The following is a 24,706-nucleotide window of genomic DNA, read 5'->3' on the forward strand; positions in this document are numbered from 1 at the left end:
CTTCCGCCGCGACGGGCGGGGCGGGTTGCCGTGGAGACGCGGCGGCAGCGGCGGTCATGGCGGGCGGCCGCCGCAGCGGCTCTTCCCGCTCCCGCGGGCCGGCGGGGCAGGCGGCCCGGGCGGCTGAGGAGAAGCGGGACGAGGTCGCCGCGGCGCGATGGGAGGCTCGCCGGGCGGCGACCGCGGCGTCCCGGGCCGAGTGCCGCGAAGCCACCCGCCGGCCGGCCGGGAGCAGGGCGGCGCTGCTGTGGCGGCAGCCGGACGCGGAGAGGGAGGCGGCGGCCGTGACGGCCCTGCTCACGAAGCGAGGCCGGGAGAAGGCGGAGGAGGTGCGCGCAGCCGGGCGGGCCGCTCTCCCCCCCGGCCTCCCCGTACGGCTGCCCGGCGCGCAGCCATCTGTAGCAGAACACCCAACGGCAGGGCCTGCCCCCGCGCTGTGCGCCGGTGCCGGCGGCCACGGACGGCCGCAGGCGGGACGCCGTTAGTTCCTTGCAGCCAGCGCCCGTCCCGCCCCGGCGCGGCAGGCGTGCGGGGGCCCGGCGGGCCGGGGGGCCGTAAGGCAGCAGTGCGCCCTGGCGGCGGGAAGGCTCTGGGCGGGCTGGGCTGCGAGGGGCAGGCCCTGCCCCCAGTGCCCTCCTGCCCCGGACCCGCTCCCTCGCACGGGAACAGGGCGTCCGGTTGTGCTCCCCCTCGGCAGAAGGGGGGAGAGCAGCACACCGGGGCGGGTGCACCGGAACGGTCGGGGGCTTCAGCACACGGTGGACAAGAAGAAGCTGAAGCATTTGTTCAGCTTGAACAAAGAGAAAGCTAAGGGGAATCCACTGGTTTTAGCTACCTAGAGAAGGTTTTAGAGAAAATAGAGCCAAACTCAGAACACAACGAAGAAAAAGCAGCCCTACACTGTAGCTTCCATTTCCGCTATCGCAGATTATTTCACTTTAGTCCTATTCCTACTTTTCTAAATCCAAATATCAAGCAAAACCCTTTTTCAGTTGGAAAAAGAAACTGAAAATAGAATTTTCAGTTAAAAATGTTCAGTTTAAATAAAATTAAATCAACATCCTATTTATTGAATAAGAAGATACAAAGCTCTGATCCCCAGGACATGGGTGAGGTCAAATGGTAGGAGGTAATTTTCTTGCTCACATCCCATTGTTTTCTTTCAGCCTATCCAGCATAGAAGATCTTACTCAGACCTTTTTCCAGCTGCCTGTTTTTCCTTCTGTATCTGTCTTTTTTCTCCTTTTCTAAACTGCTTCGCTAACACTGCACCACTATCCAAAACACTAAGGAAGAAAGCCCTCTGTCCACATAGTTTTAATTCTTCAGTAGAGTCACAGACGTGTTTGTAGCTAATACGCGTGGGTTTTTATAGTTTAAGATTACATTATTTTGTATGCTTAACACAAATCAAACAGTTTTAAACATGGTTTAATTGACCTGAACACTGCAAACGAGGGACCTTTCCCCTCTTTCTGTGTCTTCTCATAATTAAATTTGAAGAGAAGAAACAGCAGAGATCCCACAGTTACTGTTTCTTGATTTCTCTTTTCACAGATTGAGAAACTGAAGCAGGGGCTGATTGATCTGAAAGAGCAAGCGCAAGAAGAGAAGAAGCTGGTGAATGAACTTTTATCTTTGTCCCACTGGATCTTCCGAGCAGGCTGAAAAGTCGTCCTGATTTTAGTATGAGGAACAAGCTAGGGCAGTTAACTGTTAAAGGTTTTGATGCAAAACTATTGCATGAAGAAAGAACTTGAAAAAGCCAGTGGTGATGTGGGAGTTATCCCATGACTCTGCAGTATAATTTCAGATAGTAGTAGGAATATTTTATAGCATCTGAAATAGTATTAGGAACCAGCTGGGTAACGGTGAGGCCAGAGGCACAGCAAGATCATGTTTCATTTTTATCGAGATAAACAATAACTACTTTGAATTCTTTTATAGTTCTCCTTCATTCACTACTGTTGAACCAAGAATTCTTAAAAGAACTGAGAAAATGATTGTTTGTTAATCTGGCTTCAATAAGAAGCACAGAACTGTGCTCATCTGCACTTTAAGACAGTTATCTCCCATCAAGCAGACTCTGCAAGGAACTTTCTCTCACCCTCAGATTATAAAGAGCAGAAAAGGCTATAGATGATAGCTGTGGTGGGTTGACTTTGGCCAGATGCCAGGTGCCCACCAAGCTGCTCTGTTACTCCCCTTCTCAACTGGACAGGGGAGAGAAAAAAATAAGACAAAAGGCTCATGAGTCGAGATACGGACAGGGGGAGCACTCAGCAATTACCATCACAGGCAAAACAGACTCAACTCAGGGAAATTAATTTAATTTATTACCAATCAAATCAGAGTAGGATAATGAGAAATAAAATCAAATCTTAACACACCTTCCCCCAACCCCTCTCTTCTTGCCAGGCTCAACTTCAATCCCAAGTTCTCTACCTCCTCCCACCCCGAGCAGTGCAGGGGGATGGGGAATGGGGATTGCGGTCAGTTCATCACACGTTGTCTCTGCCGCCCCTTCCTCCTCACACTCTTCCCCTGCTCCAGCGTGGAGTCCCTCCCACGGGAGACAGTCCTCCACGAACTTCTCCAACATGGGTCCTTCCCACGGGCTGCAGTTCTTCACAAACTGCTCCAGCCTGGGTCCCTTACACGGGGTGCAGTCCTCCAGGAACAGACTGCTCCAGCGTGGGTCCCTTGCGGGGTCACAAGCCCTGCCAGCAAACCTGCTACAGCGCGGGCTCCTCTCTCCATGTGTCTGCAGGTCCTGCCAGGAGCCTGTTCCAGCATGGGCTTGCCACGTGGCCACAGCCTCCTTCGGGCATCCACCTGCTCCAGCGTGGGGTCCTCCATGGGCTGCAGGTGGATATCTGCTCCACTGTGGACCTCCATGGGGTGCAGGGGGACAGCCTGCCTCACCAAGGTCTTCTCCATGGGCTGCAGGGGAATCTCTGCTCCAGCGCCTGGAGCACCTCCTCCCCCTCCTTCTTCACTGACCTTGGTGTCTGCAGAGTTGTTCATCTCATGTATTCTCTCTCTGGCTGCAGTTGCTGTTGCACAGCAGTTTTCCCCCTTCTTAACTATGTTATTCCCAGAGGCGCTGCCACTGTCGCTGATGGGCTCAGCCTTGGCCAGCAGCGGTTCCATCTTGGAGCCGGCTGGCATTGGCTCTGTTGGACATGGGGGAAGTTTCTAGCAGCTTCTCACAGAAGCCATCCCTGTAGCCCACCTGCTACCAAAACCTGGCCACGCAAACCCAATACAATGATACTATGGATGTTGCTTTAAACTTACTATTTATTTCTAGACTTGTTATTTCACTGGAGGGTAGCTTCTGCCGAGTTTGCAGTACTTCTTCTAAAGATGAATTCCTTGTCTTTTTTAAAACAGTGCAGCTCGGTATAATTGCAGACATTCAGTTCAGTGTAGTCTGTGTTTTATGTTACAATATTTGGTGATTGGTTTCTCTCATTTTGCTTTCTTCTTATTGAGAATTTCTGATTTGCAGGCAGACTATTATGCCCAACAAATAAAACAACTGGAAGAGAAATTTCCGAAAAAAGTTAGAGAAATAGGCGAAATTCAGTTAGAGCTGAAATTAATAAAGGAGTTCCACAGACAGAAAGCAGCTGTGGAGAAAGAACTGGAAGATGTAAGTTTGTCATAAATAGGCATTTGCAATATTTCTGTAAAAAGCAACCTTTCTGTGTGATATCATAGAGTTTGGGAGTGGAGGAGAACAGACATGGCCAATCTACTGGATTGTTTTCTTTACAGTTTACAGAGAGTGAGGAAAAGCACTAGGTGGGTAAAATGCAAGTTCTGTAGCCAGAACGCGCTTCTGTAATGGTCCAGTGCTGCAGGGTTGGTTTTGGTTTTTTACACAGTAACATGGAATCATACAAACATATATGTGGATGGACTAGAGCATCTAGTACACACTTTAAAGATATGTATGGAAGAGCTAGTAATTGACTATAAGCAAAGTCTGACTGATTTCTCACTACTCAGCTCAGTTAAGATGTGAATGCTAGTATTGTATCATCTTCTCAACCACATAAGCCACTTTTAGAATATAAAACTAGGGACTGTCTTTCACTAAGACCTTATACAGCACATGACCTAATCAGAGATACTTTGGAGCTGTAATACAGATATTAAATAGTAGTATTGGCTGTAAAACAGTTCAGCCTGGGATAAAAAAGTATCCCATCTGACTGATGACATGAAAAAAGTGCCTCGAGCAATTCAAGTGCCTTGCTGACTCAGCTTTACTGGGATTTTTATCAACCACAAGAAAGGGTTTAGAAACAACACCAAATGCTTTCCGTGGAAATGAATGATTGGTCAACAGCATTTGGATTATTAATATAAAGCTGCTTTTAAGCTAAGATATCAAATGTAAGTTAGTCAGGCATTTTTCAAAGAACGCTTGAGGCGTTGGACTTTGAATGATCTTGATGACTGAATAATAGACAAAGTAAAACAGATTTCTAAAACTGAGCATTAAACAGAGTGACAGAGTGTATGTGAGTGATTGTCAGTGATGTGACAATATGGGCATAGGTGAACTATGAAGGGGAAGGAAAGCAATAATACAAGTCAGAAGGTTAAGTGAATTTTATAAATAGTGTAAAAATTTGATGAGGACCATGGGTAGTGCCAGGAAAGACTACCAAATTCCTCCTTGAAGAGTACATCCACACTTTTAGTTATATGGCTGAAATAAAATGCCATTATTAAAGACATTTTATTTTTTATCATCATAGTTAAAAGAGAGTACGGAGATTTCAAACAGGAAACATCAGGAAGTGGTTGTGAGATTGGAGAGGAGGTAAAGACTGACAGGCAGTTAAAGAAACTTTTATTGGAACAAAATGATTTCTCCCACTGACTACTCTGGTTTATATAGTTCTCACAGTTCCTTACTGAGCATTTTACAATTTCCCATGTCAATACAAGTATGATGAATGAGTTGGAGGCTAGGTGCAGCTTTCCAGGGAAAAACATGGGATGCCAGGATCCCAGAAAGGCCATATTCTCCACTTCCATTAGGTACTTCCGTGCCCTCGGGGGTTCATTCTTTCTGTAGCAAGAAGTCGGGTGAGCTGAAAACTGCGGGTGTGATTTTAGAATTTACACTGTTTCAGATTTTAGCTTCAGTGCCACAGGTCTCATGCAAAATTTAAACAGGCTTTTCTCCCTTTCAGAAAGGACTGGAAGAAGATGTTGAGAAAAAGCAAATAATGATGCCAGACACTGCCCAGCGTGAGGCTGTTCTGTAAGAAACACTTGCTTTTCCTGTTTTCTACTTTTTCTACATTTCAGCGCTGTGTTCTAAATAAGTTGCCCATGTTGCCTTTTTGAAGGGCAAAATCAGTGATGACCTAGGCTGTTTTTATATTTCAAATGTCAAGATGATGTCAGCACTTACATTTAAATTGTAAGACTCATGCTGGTTCCAGGGCAGAACTGGAGGTAATATTATCACAACAGTACTGCTGTTTTCTTCATTCTCCCAGTCCAGACGTAGGACTAGAAGCAAAGCTATGAAAACTTGGTACAGACCTGTAAGAATTTTACAGCTTAGCTCTGAAATTAGGACATTGAAATATTGATTTTAATATAAAAAAAGCAAGAAAGGTTGTGATTAAAGCTCTTGGATTTTGTTTCTCTGTCCAGGCAGCTGAACAGCACGGGGAGAGAGGTGTTTAAGGAGAATGTTCATCTTCACGGTGCATTTGTTTACCAGTTGAAAGAGACAAGGGAATTGCAGAACATCAAACAGAAGTTAGAAGCAGACAAAACTCTTCTGTTACAGGAGAAGGTTTCTGCTCTGGTTTTAATTCTGTTTCATTCTCCAAGAAGGGGTACATCTGGATACACATATAAATTTACTGAGGCCAACCTCTCCCTGGTCAGACACCTCCGAAGTTACTGAATTCAGAGTTGTCTGAAGAAGAGCTCTTATTCTATCTTAATTATGGAGGAGAAAGAAGGAAGGGTTTCCTATGCTAGCCCATTAAGACAGGTCTCTCTGTAATTTATACTACATACCATGCCTTCTTTATCTGGCTTCTCCTGTTAAACAAAAAACTGATCCCAGAGAATTATTCACTCTTCAATGTGAAGGTGCCAGCATGTTTACTACATTGTCAGTGTTGGGGGATAAAAAAACAAACCTCCAGATTTGGTGCAAATGAAATAAAAGCCCAAATAATTTCTTCTCATCTTTTAGGAAACCAATGAGGGTTTGATTAGAAAAAAGATCCTACAGATCAATCGCCAGAAAGCACAGATTGGAGATCTGCAGGGTAAAGTAGAAAAGCTGGAGATGGCCTTATGTCGCATGACCAGAGAATCTGTGAGAGAGACTCAGAAAACACAGCATCAGGTGCTGATAGAAAACCAGGCAAGCATGGTGGAGATCAAGAAACTGCAGCAACTACTAGAAATGAAGGATCGGGAGATGAACCGAGTGAAGAAACTAGCCCGGAATATCTTAAATGAGAGGACTGAGGTGGAAAGGTTCTTCCTAGATGCTCTGGAACATGTGAAGCAGGAGATCATATCCAGTAGAAAGCACTATAAGAAAAAGGCCCAAACTGCCTATTACAGAAAAATGATGGAGGCATGTGCAGGGAAGGAAGAATTTCCCAAAATAAAAGCATTCAGAAGCAACATAAATAGCACAAATAGTGTGTACAGAGACCTAGAGGAAGCAGAGAAAAGCTACTGGTATTGAAACATCAAAAACTAGTGTCTATCTTCCTAGCACACCTGAAAAAACCCTGTGCGTGATAATCTTGTCTAGATTTGGAATGTTTGTGGAGGCTTCTGTAGCGAGAATAACTGTATGAGGTGTAATATCTTATCTATCAGTAATGACTTTGTGGGCACCTAATTTCAATTCGGCTGCCACTTTTTGGTCATTATTTCCATGGACTAAATTAAAGATAAGCTCAAAAGAGTTCTCTGCATATTCTGCCATGTGCCATGGATTTGATATAGAATTTCCAGTATAGATGTGCTTCTGCAGTTTCCTTTCAATAATTATTGTTGCTTCTCTAATCTTTTTGGTTTTACAGACATTGCTCTTCTGGCATTGCTCTTTCGCTTTTTACTCACTCCAGTGAGCTAACACCACCGAAGCCTAAAAATTACAATTAAGATGCTAACAGCTCTTTGCTATGTTGCTGACCACTTTAACAGAAACATCCAGTAGATGGCAAATTCAGTGTTTTTTCAACTGTTCTTCCATATGTCAGAAGCCCCTGCTTTGCATTGTGCTTTCAAAGGCTGCTTTCCCCAAGCTTCATAATCTAAAAACTAAGCCATTACATGGAATAGACACTGACATATCAAAAACAAGATTGCATGCAGTACAGTACTGATTGACAGGATTACATTTTATAGTGAATAAAACAAAATCTCAGATTTATAAGTGTGAGTATCTCAGAATTCGTATTAGGATGCAGCTTAGTTTAAATTAGGGCTCCACATGCCGCAGTGGCCGGGATTACAGATCTCCAGTCTCCTGCTAGAAATCCGTGCCTACAAACTGCAGCAGTGTCCCAGCACTTGGATTTGAAGCCATAGAGTTAAGGTCCCCCATAGCTGAAGCTTGCATACATCCTTGGTGAGAGATCAGAATTATCCTACTCCCAAATAAAATGCTTGCTTAGTATGCATTGGTTATTGAATAACTTAGTGACACACAATCAGTCAGAATGCTTTGTTCAGCTCAGGTTATATCTTATCTCAAAAATAACACAGCAGAAACACTTCATGAAAAATCAGAGGTGAAAGTAGTTACTGAGATCTAAGGAAGCTTCTCCTTGGAGCAAGAGAAGGGGGAGACTGGAGCCAAGAATGAAAATGGGTTATACGTATTGACCGTTTTATGTAGGAACAGGAGAAGCAAGGGAAGGACAATGTACTTGAAACTAACACACGTTAGTACTAACCCTCTCTCTCCCACAATTTATAACCACTCCACGTGTAACAGAAATCATTGGGTTTGTTCTACTTAGTTTAGAGAGCCATGGATTTAGTGGTCAAAAAGACAGCACTGTGTGCTCAGATTTATTTTTTGAATTTACATGCTCTGAATAGCTGAACAAGAGCAATGCAGAGCTAGAATTTAAAACCTGTTTTACACATACAGACTCCATGAGAGATATGCCTTTGAAATTTTCTTCTAATACATTGATCCTTTCTGTGTTTTTCAGGGAAAAAATCCAGTTTGAAAAAGTGGATATCAGTGAGTTGACATGGGAACAAAAAGAACGTGTTCTGCGATTGCTTTTTGCCAAAATGAATGGCACAAATCCATGGTAATATTCTGTTTCTTCAGTAGGTGAATGCTGAACTGTCACTGTTACAGGAGCTGGGCTGATAACTCCAGGTCAGGGGATTCCAAGAAACTCTGCATCTAACATAAAAATCTAGCTAACTGTGTGGCTTGGTGTGAGATACTTTAACCTTTTGAAAAAATTGATGTACTATATACTAATTTTGGACATGCACCAGACTATACTGTTAGATCTTTGTGTGTAGTATCAAAAGAAAAGCAAGTGGAAGTAAATTTTGGTAGTGCTAAGGAAGAGAGGAGAAGTGAGGAGAATTAGCTTTGCTCAGTGCAGTGGGGTTAATTTTGTTCAGTCATTAATAAATTCCTATCCATCTTTACCAAACAAGTAAATAATGTATATTGTGGCAGTACCACTCCCCACATGCATTTCCTTTTAATGAGTGCCACAAAGCAATCTGCCCAGTATTAGAAAGTACAAATATCCACAACCCGATTATTAAAAGTGTACTTACGCTATGGCTCATTGCTGTCTGCATAAGAAACTTGGGAGCATGACTTCAGAGATACCTAAAATATGGCTTACACTGGAAATTCAACGTTCAAACAGCATTAAATATATTATAAGCCATGAACTGGGACATAAGAGGGCCCAAAGAGAAATCTAAAATGCTATGATTTTTAATGTAGTTTGGGGAGACCTAATGCTTAGGGTGGAATATCAACTTCTCTGTGTTAAAAGAGTTTTTCAAAATTAAATTTATGTTTTGTTAGCAAAAGTTACATTAATGGAATTTTAGAAGATTTTGTTAAGGTTATTACAGTGGAAGTAAGAAACGTATAACTAAATGATTCACCCATCAGCTTTTGTGGTTCCAATTTAGGCACGGATCTAACTCCGTTTATCGGTATTTGCCAACATACAAGAGCACACATAAGGCTGTGGAGTATGAAAGCTTGAGGAATGGAATACAAACACTTCATTTTAAGTTGACTTATGATTAAACCCGGTTTTTTAAAAAAACCCTTTTTTGTTTGTTTCTCCTCATTCCTTTTTAATTGTAATGATTTTGCCACAGAATACAGAATTCCATAGTGAACTGAACTCATGTTTGATTCATAGCGCTGATTTTGGAGAGTGTACTGTAATAGCTCAGGTGCCCTGGCATTTCTTGCTTGCTGTTCATTTTAGAAAACAAGTTCGGTGTGGGATTGGAAACCTGGCTGAGCGTAAATCACCGTTAGATGATGATTACTTTGCTCTTGTGTCTTCCTCACAGGAAATACACCAGAGTTTTGGCTACTTCAGCTCCAGCTCCTGATGATACTAAAAAAGAAAGCAAAATGGGGTAAGATACTAAATTATAACACGCTATCTAACATCTCCTCATTCCTGGTTATATATAAATGGATGCAATTGTCTCTCTGTCATCCCTCCCACTTTAGGATACTTTCGTTTGTCTGAAGATCTATATTAGTGCGTCTATGCAAAAAAAAAAAGTATGTGTGACAAGAGGAATTTTTTATTTATTTTGAAATTTCTGGTCATGTTGATCTCTTAGCAGCAGGCATTTAGACTCAGCTCTCATGAAAAAAATGGATCTCATGTCCCCTTAATGCCTCCTCTTATTGAAAAGCAGCTGTATTATTTTTTGTGGATTCTCTTGTAAAGGGCCGTGATCATACAAGGAGATGCATTTTCAGCTAGCACAGCGAGTTTTGATTAAAAGGCAAAATCTATTAAGCTGATGTTGCGTTCAGTATAGAATCACTTAGAGAGAATGGACCAGGATGAAGATTCATAGGCCCGATTTCCAGATACAGACTCAAATACAACCATATAGCTAATTTTAACGCTCCAAGGCAAGCAATATCAACTTACCCTGGAGGAATAAGCAGGGAGGGGTTCTGGCATGCCATCACATAATACTCAGACATCAAATGACCAGATAAAGCTCATAAGCAGGAGCCCTGGAGGCATTTATATGGAAAGATGAGAGACACCTCCTTTGGAAAGGCAGACTGCCGCTTCCAGAAACAGGAGTGGAAGTGAGTTGTAGCCTTTTTTTTGTACAGACAGGGGAAAAAAAACAGAAGTGGAAGTCACGGGGCCCAATTCTCAAAGGTGGTTAAACTATTTTAACGTAATTTTTGGACTTAAGAGTATCAAATAGCTTTGAGAATCTAGACTGCAGTGCCTTCTAGGAAAGAAACAATTTTTAATAGGAGACAAAGGGTCGACTATAAAATTGTATTTTAATAGAGTGTAAAGAAATTTATTATGAGATACTTTATACTTAGATTATACTTTTGTATAATATAGAAGATATTATTTAGCTTGATTTTTTATAGCGAATGTTGAAATAAAAAGGAGAATAAACAGATGGGTAGAAAGCAGTAACAGCAGTGAGATGACACAGGTACATCATGATCAGACAGCATCTGCAGCTTGATCTAAAAAGGCATTTCATTACCTAAAAAAGGCAGATACAAGATTTGTATTTCTAAACCATCGGTTTAAAAAATGCTGTTGGAAATGCAGATAATCAGCAAAGATGTTTGTGCACAAATGAAAAGATTATACAAGTGTCTAGAACGGGTCTGGAGAAAGTGCAAGGATACTCCTGCAATTCTTCAGGGAGCAGGTAAGCTTGATAAAGACTGCTTTTGTTACAGGAGAAGCTGGATTTTAGAATTTCTGAAGGAAAGATATAATGGGTTTTAATAAGACAACGGAAAAGTCAGAATAGCAATACCGATTAGGAAGAAAATTAAGGCATTTTGAAAGTGAATGACTGTAGACAATATTAGAGACTGTTAATTAAGATTCCTTTCTGAGGTGCATGAATGAATGCCAATGTCTTAATGGTGATTTACCTATAATATTTTACCTTTGCAGCACAGAAAATACTTCTCCCAACCAAATATTCATTACACAGCAGGCTGAATTACCAGATTCATCATCTTCTGCAGTAATCCTTCCGCATATTCAGATGTTAACACCACAGACAGAGTAATGCAGCTGTACACTTTGCATGAACAACAGCCACAGCAATTACCGACTCATCTGCACTTTTCATTTTGGAAGTTATCTTGTGAGCAAAGCTGCAAATTCTAAATCCCCTGTCTGCTGCACTGCTGCTTTGCCTACGCATTTGAAATCCATCTGAAATATAGTTATTTTTCTCCTTCCTAAAGTAAACATTTTATTCTTTCCCAAGCCAGGAGCTCAGATGACCCTGTACAAAGCACTAGGATTTGGACTAGTGGTTAGAACTCTGTATATATGTGTTGCTATAATGTGATGAAGGTATATTTTCCGTTATGAAGTCATTTACGTGAAGCTTGAGAGTTTTTGTGATCAAATGAGGTGTATGTGGAAACAGAAACAAGGCATTCCTTGAAATGCTGTATGAGGAAACTGGTACAGAGGTCCTTGAAATAATGTAAAAAGGAAGATGTATACAGGGGTTACGGGAGTCACAGGCCAGCCTCTGCAAAGAGGGGAATAAAGTCAACATCACACCTATATAATGTCTTACCAAGGAACAGTCATATTCTGCAGAAATGCATTAGCATGTTTTTAATTCATAATCAAATTGCATGGTGAGAATTTCCCTCTAGGGTGTAGCAGAGGAAAAAAAACAAGATACAAACATTAGTGAATGCACAGCAATTGCACTAATACATATCTGTCAGTTACAAGGCATCTTTACCAGAAGGCAGGATACAAAGTGTTCACATTCAGGTTGTTTAATTAGAACAAGTAATGGTTACGATCATTAGCATAATATTATTTTCCATGGGTGCTTGAATGAGTTCCCTGGAGATCCCTCATGGCTACATCATCTTCCAGGAACCAGGAATAAAAATACAGGCTCTCCAGCTCCAAATGCACAGATTCTTAAAAACAGGGTATAGTATGCCAAGTCTTATTTTTCTCTAGTAATGGAACCTGCAGCCCCTAGAGAACGTGACTGTGTTTGAGCAAATGTGACAAGGAGTCAATCAATCAACACAAGAAATACAGCTATAGTCAGGAACCAACAGAACAGGCCTGGCTGCTTTGTGATTAAAAAATGTGTTCTTTTCTTCCTACCGACCTGTTTACTTACTCTCCCTTCCACCCAGACCCACATGATGCTGTGATGCAAAGATACATATACATGCTTACGTTTCTGCTTCCACAGTTTCATTATGTTACAGGACCTGTAGGCACATATCTGTCAGCACAGGATAAAGGCACCAAACAATTTTCAGGTATAACAGCATTGACAGCAAGCTGGAGAATACAAGCCACGTGCACAACAGGAACAGAAGTTTTCAAGCTGTCAGAGGCACAGTGAAGGTCACTGTACCGTACAGGAATTTCTTTCATCCTCAGACAAGCAATCAAATATGCTTTCCTGAAAAATCCTTAGAAAGCTATTTCCCAAGTGTTTTGGAAACTGCTCAACAGATGAAAGACTGACATTTTCCACTCCCAAACGTGCTGTCTTCATTGTATGTAAAGTCAATTCTATGAGACACCCAAGGTGTCCCAGTAATGTCACTCAAAATGAGTACTCATGTTTGAGTAAGGTGAACTCAAAATCTTAAGATGTAAGATAAAGAGGTAAAGAAAACTGCTACAAGATGTAGCCAGGAGTGAGTCACTAAGGCTAAAGATATTGAAGTGGAAACCAGAGCAATGTTCCAGTTCAGAGGGTCTGGAAAGAAACACAAATTAAGACCAATCTCACTATCTGCTCTTTCAGTTAGATAAGGTTGTTTCCTCTGTGATAGGTTGTAGGAAAAAAAATTGAGTTCAGCTAGCCAAAAGCACTGACAGCAACAGAAAACCCAGACTGTGCGTTACATGAGCCTGCCTGATCTGCACAGAAACAGAGGTCCTTGAGAAAATGGAGCTTTCTATTCATTCCCAAGGAAATGTCGGTAGTCAGGACAAAGCTGGAAAGTGCAGCATAGAAGGAGAACGGCACCAGGAACAGCATCTGCAAAGGCTGATTTAGTTTCCCATAGTTGGCATAACCACAGCAGGCTTGGTAACGGTGGCATCTTCCTCTTTCCATTGAGAAATGATAGTTTTCAGCTGTGTGTAGAACTGCACTCCCTGGAGGAAAGGAGAGACACAGGGATCAGAAGTTTGGCCTTATGAATCCTTCAGGTCTGCACTAGTGGCATATCATCAAACGGTTTTTGCTTTATCTACAGAGCATTGAGTTTTCCTGTGTGGGAACAATTCCTGTCAGCCTGTTCCTTTTACCAGTTCCCCAAAGATTCTGGTTCTGTGAGAAAGCTTGCTACTTAATTCTTGCTTCCTTCTCAAATCTCCTAAAAAAAGACTTGCTTTTTTATATTTAAGAAAAAAAATCAAAACGGGAATTGGCTATTGTAACATGCAGTACGGTGGCTGTGATCACTGGCTGGTCTTCAGTTTCCTGGTTGAGACAGCTTCGAAGTCTCCTTACTAATGAGGTCTGACGACCATCTCCCCGTTGCCATTTATAATGTGATTTATCACAATTCAACCCAATAGAGTACTCTGAATCAGTAAGTTACCTGCTTGCCATAGAAATTGGTGTCTCCTCTGAAAGAAGCACGAGAGCCGGTGAAAGAGAACATGGGTAGAGGTACTGGGATTGGAACGTTGACACCCACCTAAACCAAAGGAAAGCTGCCATGTTAATCACAAGAAGTAGCAGATTGCAGAGCACTCTCCAAAAGCTACCGCATTTTGTTTCCTTAAATCTGAGGCTGGGTACTGTTGGCTGAGTCGTCAGTGATTAGTCGCTACAGCTGGATGGCTACCCACTGAAAATGGTGAGTACTGGTAGCGACAATTCTAGCTTGAACATACCTGCCCCACATCTACTAAGTGAGAATATTTCCGAGCCGTGGCTCCATTGGTGGTGAAGATTGCAGTTCCATTTCCATAGGGGTTATTGTTCACCATCTTAATTGCATCATCCAAAGTGTCTGCTTCCAGGACCACTAAGACGGGCCCAAAGATCTCCTCCTTGTAGCAAGTCATGTTTGGCTGCCAAGACAAACAGCAGAAAAAGCATCTTATATATAGGATATAATAAACAGGATATAATACAAATATCCTAGTAAATAGGATATAATAAACACATATAGAATCATAGAACATCCTGAGTTGGAAGGGACCCCCAAGGATCATCGAGTCCAACTCCTGTCCCTGCATAGGACAACCCCAAAAATCATACCATATGTCTGAGGGCATTGTCCAATCGCTTCTTGAATGTTACTGTGCTCAGGATATTCCTAGGATCACCCATCATACTGCACTGCCACAGCCCATCCTTCAGTCCTCCTTGCCTTTTTCACCATTTCCCATGCCCTGCCATCTATCTAGTCCACTAAAGAGGGTATCACGTTTCATCTCCAGAGTGATTTCTGCTTTCACTGCCTGCCTAACCTCACTTACAGGTCTGCTCTGACCAAGGCTGATTAAGACCGGAATTAATTCAGGATAGGTTACTTCAGTTCTGGTTGACAAAGTGACTAGAACCTGCAATCCTTTTCAACTCGGTGTCCAGGATTTATGTCTGATAATTAGCAACATCTGACAAATACAAAAACACCAGTTGGAGAGTACTTTAATCACTAATAGCTAATACAGCAAACTACAAAACATTAATTCTACTCTCCTCTGGTGAGACCCCACCTGGAGTACTGCTTCCACCTTTTGGGTCCTCAGCACAGGAAGGACATGGGTCTGTTGGAGCAGGTCCAGAGGAGGGCCACAAAAATGATCAGAGGGGTGGAGCACCTCTGCTATGAGGAAAGGCTGAAAGAGCTGGGGTTGTTCAGCCTGGAGAAGAGAAGGCTGCGGGGAGACCTTACTGCAGCCTTTCAGTACTTAAAGGGGGCTTATGAGAAAGATGGGGACAGACTTTTTAGCAGGGCCAGTAGCAATAAGACAAGGGGTAATGGTTTTAAACTAAAAGAGGGTAGATTCAGACTGGATATAAGGAAGAAATTTTTTACAATGAGGGTAGTGAAACACTGGAACAGGTTGCCCAGAGAGGTGGTAGATACCCCGTCCTTGGAAACATTCAAGGCCAGGCTGGATGGGGCTCTGAGCAACCTGATCTAGTTGTAGATGTCCCTGCCAATTGCAGGGGGGATGGACTAGATGACCTTTAAAGGTCCCTTCCATCCCAAAGCATTCTATGATTCTATGATTAATTTGACAAGTTGTAAGTTCTCCGTGGCTTATCATATTATTAACCACTGTATAAGAAAACTAAGAATCACAAAATCTCAGTGAAACTTTTACTTTTGAATACCTAACAATAGTTATGACACATCACAGGAAAGTGAAGTATTTAAAGATGTTTAATGAAAATAAGGCAAGAAAATTCTGAGATAGATTAAAAGCCTGAATTATATAATAGCATAAAATCAATAAAATCCCAAGAATACAAAGTACAATACCAGAATTATCAAGATTGGTTTGCTACCATGGAATCACTCACCAAAAGGCCCACGAGGAACTGAATACTTAAATATTAAGGAAATCATACCAGCTAATTGCATAAACATAAAAGAATAAATGTAGGTATGAAAACTCACATGGATGTGTACCTGGTAAAGAATATTCCCCCACAGTAGTGTCCACCTGTTGCACACCATGCACTATATTGAGAGGCTGACTCAACGAAGTTGTGAATATATTCAATTGTGAATATCATTCTCGTGAAGATTTCCACAAATATTTAACTTTTGTTTCTGCAAGTCCTTAAATTGCAAACTGCAGGAATGTATTACGGAGGAAGGAAAATTGCAAGTCTGGCTGTTCATCACACTCTTCCTTAGGCATCTGCTGCTGGCCATTACTACAGATAGTACACTACGCTCAATGGACATTTACTTTACCTCAGTACAAACTGCCCATATCTTCTTTTAATTGGCTGCAATCCATTCAAGTTAAGATCATTAACCTCATTCAGAGTATGCTGCACTACCGCAAATTCTTTTCTCGCCTCCACAACAGCATTACAATGAGCCCTGCACTGGAATTGTACAAGGGAAGGCTGAGCCATTTATAGGCTTTCTACCTGGTGATTATTGATTACTGGCGGATTTGGGTAACCCATTTTTCAGTTGACCCTGCAATATATACTATCAAGCACTGGTTTTGGTCATCTTACCTTGACATTGGCAAGGATCGTGGGCCCAACAAAATTGCCATTTTCATAGCCCTTCACTTTGATATTACGTCCATCCAGAAGAAGGCTGGCACCTTCTTTTACTCCTTTCTCAATCAGATGGCAAACCCGTTCCTTAGCTTGGGGGCTGATTAGAGGCCCTAGATCTGCTCCAGGCTGGTCTCCTGTGAAGAGGCAGAGACACCAAGTTTTTAACCCTGACAGCTTCCTCTTCACAGGCATCATGGAGATAACGACACTGGCAGGAAAAATCTGAAAATCCTGATGTCTCTGAGACACAGAACATTAATGAACAGGAGTAATAGCCTGCAACTCTCATCATCAACAAATAAGAGAAGTCGTAAGCATAAGCATAATTTGAGATCACCGGGAAGCCAAAATTTAACAACAGATTCTTCTCAGAAAGGAAACTCTTCCCCTTTGCGGGACTTTATTGAACATAAACAAAAGATAATTCTCCTAGAATTAATAACAGTCTAGTTTTTCCAAAGTACTTGTTTCCATTTTTCCTTTTTATTGCATGCTTACTACAAATTGGAAGAATCTCTGAGGTTGGTATATAAATGGTAGGTTTGAGATAAACATGGGACATAACTTCAAAGTTCCAGTTAAAACAAGACTGATCCTGTAAACCTTGCATGACAGTCATACTGCCAAGCCTTCCTACATATTCCTAACTCCCAAGTCTGGGGCTGTGTTTCCCAATCCAGACAATCTGCTAGATCCTACCCCTACACATCAAACCTATGGTGCCAATAGCTCCAAGGGACACACCGATACACCGACCTTGTACAGAAGTGAAGTACCTCGTCAGAAATTATCACAGTCTGTACCTGCATTTACACGTAGATTTTTGGCTCTGTCCACAAGCTCTGGCAGCCACTTCTGAGCTTCTCCCACTAGAATTGCTGTAGACAGGGCCATGCAGCGTTGGCCAGCTGCTCCAAAAGCAGCCCCAACCAGCTGGTTCAAGGTGTTCTCTTTATTGGCATCAGGCATCACCACGCCATGGTTCTTGGCTCCCTGGAATATAACACATACACAGTCTCCCACTATTAACCACCCCAGCCCACTTCTTCTCTAGCTCTCTGGCAATATCTTCATATAGTAGCTATGACTCTGCTACCAACACGCTGGCAAGAAGGGCAGCCCCATCACTTAGCTATCGGTAGCAAAGGCAGCTTCTGCTGCTGGGTGGCGTGGTCTCTCTTAACATTCACAGGAGACAGAGGCAGTCTATGTGCTGAAGTGTGCTGCGTTTGGAGGCATTACCATGTTGGCCTGGACTCTCTTGCCGTTCCGGGATCCTCTCTCATAGATGTACTCGCCAGCCTGATTAGATCCCACAAAGCTGATTGCTCTGATATCCGGATGGTCACAAATGAAATTCACAGCTTCAAACAGGAAATAATACATTATAACTGTGGTGCACAAATGCTTCCCTCTGTTCCCATCCCCACAGTGCTAAATCTATTTATCTTTCATCTTATCGAAATTCTTGCTTGTGTTTCCTACATCCGAGTTCCCCCACTGCCTGCCTATGCATCTCCCCACTAATTTCTCAGCACGTGTACTCCTGCCCCTGTCCTCATACACCTGGCTTTCTGCCATCTCTTCACGCTTTGGTCTTCTCCCAAGGTGCCTGAGCGATGCCGAAGAGAAGTTACTGTTGTCTATTTGTACCCTCATGTTCTGAAGCTACTTGTGTGCTGTAAAAAATATCATGTTAAGAGCTAGAATACTGGCATCTACTGCATATTCAGTGAGGCGTTTAATTCTTGTTTAGGCTTCCTTGGGAAACCAAGATGATTTATCTACTTATTTCAGTTGGAGCTTAGGTTGCTAAATAGAATGTGAGCACTTACATGCCTTGGGCACTCTGACCCCAGCCCCCAAAATTTTGTCCACCACAACTCTTGAAAGATTTGGTGCAAGATGGCAGAGAATCTCCCAGCCACCTCCCTTCACCTCCATCAAGAGGGCTGAAGCATCTGTCCAAACCCATCTAACAGCCGCAGTATCAGACTCTCCAAACGGTGCCTCCACTGAACATACACCACGACACTTGCACACTCCGGCCATCTCTCAAGAAGAGCTATTATTACCTTCATGCTGTCCATGGATGATATTCAGGGTCCCATCGGGGGCACCAGCATCCTGAAACAGCTTGGCGAGGAACATGAGTGCTCCTGGTACACGCTCAGATGGTTTCATCAAGAAGGTGTTTCCACAAACCATAGCCATGGGGAACATCCAAAGAGGAATCATGGCTGGGAAATTGAACGGTGCAATTCCAGCACACACACCCAGAGGCAGACGGTAGGTATGAGTGTCCATGTCTTTAGTGATGGAGGGCATGGTCTCTCCCAGTATGAGGGATGTCACACTGCAAGCGTGTTCAACCACCTCTGCAGCAGAAAGGGCAATATGCCACTGGATGATCTGTTAACAATTAGTCCCCAAACTCCCTTCTCACCACTGCCTCGACCCACGTCTTTCTTCCAGCCTCTTTTCCCACAAATTAAAACTCATTGTGCTCCAGAAAATCCCTTTGCTCTGCCACGCACCGTGAGCTCATTGTGAATGGATTCCCTCTTGAGTGCATTACATGTCATTACGATAGGAGCATAGACACAAGAGCCCCAGTAGAAGATGCACAGGTATAGTATTATTGTACCACCTGGGGCTCAGCCTTAGACATCTGAGCACAAGCGAGAAGTTCTTATCCCTTTACAGCAATTTGTAGTCACACCTAGGAAAAGGAAAGATCTAACAACTTGGAAGTGATTTAAGGAAACTCTGTCTAAGGGAACTTTTCAGGTTAGAGTTACCATTGCCCCTTTTCTTTCAGCAGGAGGCTACGAAGGGAGCTACATGTACAGACTCCCAGAGCAATCAGTTGCTCAGGAGACCTCCTCCCCTCCTATGGGTTCTCAAAGCCCCTTTTTTAACAGGAGGAGCCAGCAGCTTACGGAGGCCTCGGAACACATCTCCCTCAGCATCAGCCAGGGTCTTCCCTTGCTCAAAGGTGATGAGTTTTGAAATTTCTTTCTGGAAATGGAAAACATGAAGTTTATGAACGTTAGAAAAGTGCCTGCCCATGAAATAGGGTGCAGGGCTAACACAGTTTAACAGAGTTGAACATCACAATGAACAGACTGAGCAGAACCTGGAAAAGCCTGCACGGACTGATTTGCTCCTTGTAGACAAGCCAATAAGCCACACAGGTGACATTTTAGAAAAAAACAACTGTGGGTTGGCTTGTACTCTACAGCTTTCAAGTGTCACACCACAGACACACCGAAAACGCAATCAGAAATCCAAAGACATAGTAACATACTTCTCCCACTTGTCTTTATCAACTGGCAAGTTCTCCATCAAGGCTGAAAGTTCCTCTTGTGGTCTTTTGGTAAAGGGACAAATGCAGAATAATATTCCCTAAGAAGCACTGCCTCTCCGTCCCTATTTGATGGAGACTGCTTTGCTACAACTCTTAATGACAGTGTCTCAGTTGGCTCCTCAATCATGGCGACAACGCCTCATCAAGAACTCTGTAAACCCTGAGTCTCAGGTTTAATTCCTAAAGTCAACGGCAACGCATTCAGCAACAGCCATCACACAAAGCCGTGGTGTCTCACCAGATTGTCTTTGATGAGTTGTTGATAACGCAGGAAGATTTGCTGGCGACTCAAAACAGATGTTTCTGACCAGTTCCAAAAAGCCTTTTTGCAAGAAGCCACAGCTGCCTCCATCTCACTGGCTGTGGCTTTTGGTACACGGCCAACCACTTCATTTGTGGCCTGAAGGAAAAAACAAACTGCATCAAAACTCAACTTTTTCCATCTGCCCCTGCCGACCACTCAATGGTCCTTTCACACCACCCACCTCATATCCTTGTTCTACAAGGAGCTGTACTTCTGAGGGGAGAGCACAAAAGAGACTACTTCCTTCGTGCACACAAAAGGCCTGGGCTACAACTGGAATAGTTCTGAAAACCTGCACTCTACACATCTCAAATTAGGCACCCAGAAAGCTGCAAGTACAGTGCTGATTTCCAAGTGGGAGTTGAAGTGACTTGTCTGTCTTGAAACTTCTAGTGAGTATAAGGCAAAGGTTTCTGTGGACTCTGGTCTCTTCCCTCTGCATCATCTTGGCCCATCTGCTGCCCCTCTTGCGCATTAAATGAGGCAAGGTTCCTTTGGAAAAATCAGTATATGACTGTGCAATTGACACTGATGTTAGTTTACCTAGACTACTAGGCCAAAGTAAGATTTTTACAAGCAACCTTAGTTCTACGGTATATTAACTTTAAAAGCCTGTCTTTGCCAGTTTAACCTTCTTCTAATGCACTCTTAAAAATTAAGTCTGCTTTGACATGACAAAAACATCAGGTACATCACTAAAAGAGAAACTACTCAAAACAAGAGAAAGTAAATGAAACAAGAACATTGGTCACCCCATAGGGACCAAATGAACTTCAGGAACACGGCTCGCTGCTCTGATCACTTCCACAAAACCAATCAAAATAGGGCTTTTCAGAGAAAAGTTTTAGAAACTGCTGTCCAAATGTGTACTGGGGGAGTCAGAAGGGTCAGAATTCTGAGTGCAACCTCATTTCCATTTGTCTTTGGAGGAGGATTCAGAGAAGTACAAGTGCTACTAATCTAAGATTATTTTGCACTGCATAGCATCCAACCTCTAAATTCATTGTGAATACTGTGGCTCACAGATAGAAGCTCTCTGAAAGGAGAGGAGCTTCAGCTGTCAGGGTTTTGTTACCTTGGTCTGAGAGTGAAATCAGTCTCTATCAGGACTCCACATTCAGCTGGCATCAAATCACCCCTGGTTGATTTCACATACAGGGTGACAGAAACCCTTCAGAAATTAGACATACTGATCACAGAGGCTTTCTATGAGCAAAAAAAATGTAAGTGGAGATCAGGGCTTTACTACACAGGGTACATAAAGGAGGTCATCACTTTCCTAAGACTGACATTTCATGTGAAAAGGAAATTGAGAAGCAATTACGCAGTACTAAATCCATCTTAAGCTCCAAGTCTAAACCTTTCTCAAGAAATGTATGTACTTTCCCCTTTTGCCAGATGCTTGAACAGAGGCACAGACCCTTGTTGCACAGTGATTGCTAATATATAAGCCGAGACTATGTCACTTACCGGGTTGTGGATATCAATCCATTCAGTAGTTTTGGACTCAACAAACTTCCCATCAATGAAGAGTTTGGTTGTTGGCTGTGGAGGACAAAACACTGGACGGTGAGTGATCTTTGTCTCAAAGTGCCTAAATACCAGTGTGCCTTATTACAGGAAAGCCTTCATAATTTACCGCTATGCTGCCCACGAGAGAGTCTAGATCCAATATTTACAGCAAGACCCAGCTAACTGCTTAGGTTGAAATTTTTCATGCTCTCTGGCCCATTTTTCTCTCACTTTACACCAAAATTCCTTCTAAAAGCAGTTATAGAAAAAATACATTGCTATGCTTATGTTCAAAACTCTTTCAATCTACTTAATCACCCAATGTTTACTAAGTTAGAAAACTGAAAAACCCCAATTCATAAATGTTCAGAAGAACCAGTAGTAATCCACCTTGTGAATTCCACATACCCAGTGCACACTGTACTATATGTTTCTTTCCCATTAAGCCACTAAGTAGGTTCATCGCTCCAGCTTATAGCTACAGGCAGAAAATTGGACGTTCCCCGCTCCCCACTCGGTCCTGCAACTAAGAGCAAGGCACCTGCATCTGCTGAGTTCACAGTGACTGTCCTGGCAGGCAGCAGAGAAACTCAGACGCAGAGGAGAGAAAAGGAAAGTTTGGCATAAGGAGTTCAGGTAAACGTAGGGCAGAAGGAAAAGCAGAGGTAGAAGCTACAACTAGCACTGGATAGGCAACAAAACTGTATCGTGCAGGAAAACAGATTGGGACGGTATAAATTAAGAAACTAGGAGTTGATATCGGGAGGTAAGGAGAGAACTAGGACAAAGCAAGAACCAGTTAATCATGCCACAAAACAGTGGCTTGGGGACAACAGATAAGAGGAACGGGAAACGGATCTGCTGTGTGAAGAACAGAAATGGGACAGATCAACAGAAATGGGATATAAACCCAAATATGTCAGGGAACTCTGAAGAAATTAGAGTGTGGAATGATGAGAGGGAAACGAGGACTGGGATGCTATCCAAGGTGTAATGAAGGGAATGAGATCAGAGTAAGACTCAGGAATATAAATGGTGTTGGCTGGACAAGTAATGACAGTGAAAAGTGGATAAGAGTGAAAAAAGTGAACAGCAATGAGAGCTGGGACAAGCTGAGAAAGCTTAGAGATGAGAAAGCTAGGATGAGAAGTGTAAAGTAAGACTGTTGATGGATAAGCAAGACCTAGTGATTTGGGAGGTAACACCAGGAGTGAATCAAAAATAAAAAGCTGCAGATGACTATGTAGCTGGAATTACACTTGGGAAAGAGAGGCAGAAGTCTGTGCCTACGAAAACACAATCCCCTCTAGAACCTGGAAGGAAGCGCAGGAAATCTGAGTCCCTTGACTGAGTCTCCTGGCTGTCAGAAAAGGTCTTCCAGGGCTGGTCTAAAGAATGACAGACTCCTACTGCTATCAGTCGCTCCATTAGCCCAAGTGCCACGTATCTGCAGCTACAAGCTCCAGTGCTTTATGACCCACGTGGCCTTCAGTGCGATGGAACTTACGTTTTTTCAAATTGCTTAAAGGGGATATCTAGAAAATTGACATACAAAGAAAAAATATTTTAAGCAAGCCAGGAAATGCTGAATTGATCGCACTTTTTCCATAAGATCACCACCTTTTTCCTGCAGAGAATGAGCCTGCTGTGGGAACAAGGACTGTAGTAAAGCAGGCTATTCGGAAAATCATGATTTAGCTGTTCAGAACTTGGAGAGTGTACAGCCACGGACACCGGAAGAAAAAAGGCACTCTGACAGTTTTGTTCGACACTGCCCAAAGGAAGTCAGATCCTCTCTCTGCCATAAATAGACGGTATGAGGCCAGTCCACACAGCTTGAAACAATCTTTTTCCACACATTAGCATTAGTCATATATTCTATATTCATTTTTGCTGATCTTATTGAAGAAGTATTACACACGGTAAAAGAAGTCTAAAAACCGAAACAAAAAGGCCGGTGTCTATGTGGCACAGTGCGTGCTACTGGAGGAACACGGAGAACACAAATCGGGACGCGATTAACTGAAGCGCCCGTAGGTTGTACCTGCTGAGGCCGGCCGGGCTCGCAGCAAGCAGCGGCCTGAGCCGCCCCGTGAGCGGCTGCGGCGCGGGGGGCTGCCCCGGCGGCCGCTCCGGAGCTCCGGGCTCCAACGCACCCGACGCCGGCCCTCTCCTCCTCCCCTCCCGCAGAGCACGGGTGCCGCCCGCCCCCCGCGCACGGGCCGTCCCAAACGTTTGCCGCAGAAATGCCAGCCCGGAGCCACCGGGGGGGGAGCGGAGCTGCGCTGGCAGAAACCACCCTACAAGAGCAGCCCCGCGGGCAGCCTCCGGCCGGCTCCCGAGGGCGGCGGCGGCGCCCGGGGCCCTCCCGCGCCCTCCCCCCGCCCGCCGCCTCCCCTCCGCCCCGGCGGGGCCGCCCGCCCGGCCCCGCGGCCCCCCCCCGCCCGCCGGCTCCGCTCCGCAGGACGGGCACTCACCACCGAGGAGGAGGAGAAGGAGGCGGCGGCTGAGGCGATCCAGGGGGCACCGGCTCTCCGCGGCAGCTGGACGGGAGGGGAAGCACAGAGCGGCCCGGTTCCTCAGGGCTCCCGACCGCCCCCGCCCCCCCGCCGCGGGTCCGCCTAGCGCCCACCCGCCCACCCACCGCCGCCGCGGCGCCGTCCGCTACTCCCCGCTCCGGACCGCCCCACCCAGGGGGCCCCGGGGCAGGTGGGCCGCGACCCCCTCGGCCGCCCGCGCCGCGGCCGCCCCCGAGCCGCGGGAGCCGCCGCGGGGCCGGGGGCCGCCGCCTCACCCTCAGCGCCACGCGCCGCCGCCCGCCCCAGGCGCCGCGCGCCACCGCTGCCGCCGCCATCCCGGCCGAGGGTCGCTGCACCGCGGCCCCCGACGGCGCCCCTCGCCCCACCCCCGCGCGCCCCAGGCCCCGCCCCCGCGCCCTCATTGGCCTTCCGCGCACCCGCCTGGCCCGCTCCGTG

General features: G+C 44.3%; 2 protein-coding genes across 3 annotated transcripts; one reads left to right on the forward strand and one right to left on the reverse strand.

Annotated features, from left to right (window-relative positions):
- The first annotated feature begins 56 nt into the window (after nucleotides 1-56).
- BBOF1 (basal body orientation factor 1) lies at nucleotides 57-11,660 on the forward strand. Of its 2 annotated transcripts, XM_087747250.1 has the most exons (9): nucleotides 57-329; nucleotides 1,558-1,620; nucleotides 3,515-3,658; nucleotides 5,217-5,287; nucleotides 5,689-5,833; nucleotides 6,245-6,744; nucleotides 8,238-8,342; nucleotides 9,598-9,666; nucleotides 11,217-11,660. In XM_087747250.1, exons 1-9 carry the CDS (start codon nucleotides 57-59, stop codon nucleotides 11,332-11,334), a joined length of 1,488 nt encoding a protein of 495 aa, XP_087603376.1. In that variant the 3' UTR covers nucleotides 11,335-11,660. The 2 variants fall into 2 exon arrangements, with proteins under 2 accessions (XP_087603376.1, XP_087603377.1); XM_087747251.1 differs by lacking the exon at nucleotides 3,515-3,658.
- A 225-nt stretch (nucleotides 11,661-11,885) lies between these two features.
- ALDH6A1 (aldehyde dehydrogenase 6 family member A1) lies at nucleotides 11,886-24,645 on the reverse strand. The gene is made up of 12 exons (XM_087747253.1): nucleotides 24,526-24,645; nucleotides 24,209-24,274; nucleotides 21,690-21,764; nucleotides 20,154-20,315; nucleotides 19,488-19,566; nucleotides 18,621-18,923; nucleotides 17,788-17,909; nucleotides 17,349-17,538; nucleotides 16,498-16,679; nucleotides 14,178-14,357; nucleotides 13,880-13,978; nucleotides 11,886-13,430 (listed from the first exon to the last, which is right to left on the reverse strand). The coding sequence occupies exons 1-12, from the start codon at nucleotides 24,583-24,585 to the stop codon at nucleotides 13,326-13,328; spliced, it is 1,623 nt and encodes a 540-aa protein (XP_087603379.1). The 5' UTR covers nucleotides 24,586-24,645; the 3' UTR covers nucleotides 11,886-13,325.
- Between the last annotated feature and the right edge of the window lie 61 nt (nucleotides 24,646-24,706).

The sequence above is a fragment of the Nipponia nippon genome, unplaced genomic scaffold (genome assembly GCF_047370975.1).
Source record: "Nipponia nippon isolate SJK-2023a ecotype South Korea unplaced genomic scaffold, ASM4737097v1 scaffold_11, whole genome shotgun sequence".
NCBI classification, from domain to species: Eukaryota; Metazoa; Chordata; class Aves; order Pelecaniformes; family Threskiornithidae; genus Nipponia; species Nipponia nippon.

Excerpts from the sequence above, each read along its gene's own strand:
- BBOF1 (XM_087747250.1), top strand. The coding sequence starts at position 57 with ATGGCGGGCGGCCGCCGCAGCGGCTCTTCCCGCTCCCGCGGGCCGGCG. Across the intron at positions 5,834-6,244 it reads CTCTTCTGTTACAGGAGAAG|GAAACCAATGAGGGTTTGAT; the intron begins GTTTCTGCTCTG and ends CTCATCTTTTAG. Across the intron at positions 8,343-9,597 it reads ATGAATGGCACAAATCCATG|GAAATACACCAGAGTTTTGG; the intron begins GTAATATTCTGT and ends TCTTCCTCACAG.
- ALDH6A1 (XM_087747253.1), bottom strand. The coding sequence starts at position 24,585 with ATGGCGGCGGCAGCGGTGGCGCGCGGCGCCTGGGGCGGGCGGCGGCGC. Across the intron at positions 14,358-16,497 it reads CGATCCTTGCCAATGTCAAG|CCAAACATGACTTGCTACAA; the intron begins GTAAGATGACCA and ends TTGTCTTGGCAG. Across the intron at positions 13,979-14,177 it reads ACTTAGTAGATGTGGGGCAG|GTGGGTGTCAACGTTCCAAT; the intron begins GTATGTTCAAGC and ends CCTTTGGTTTAG.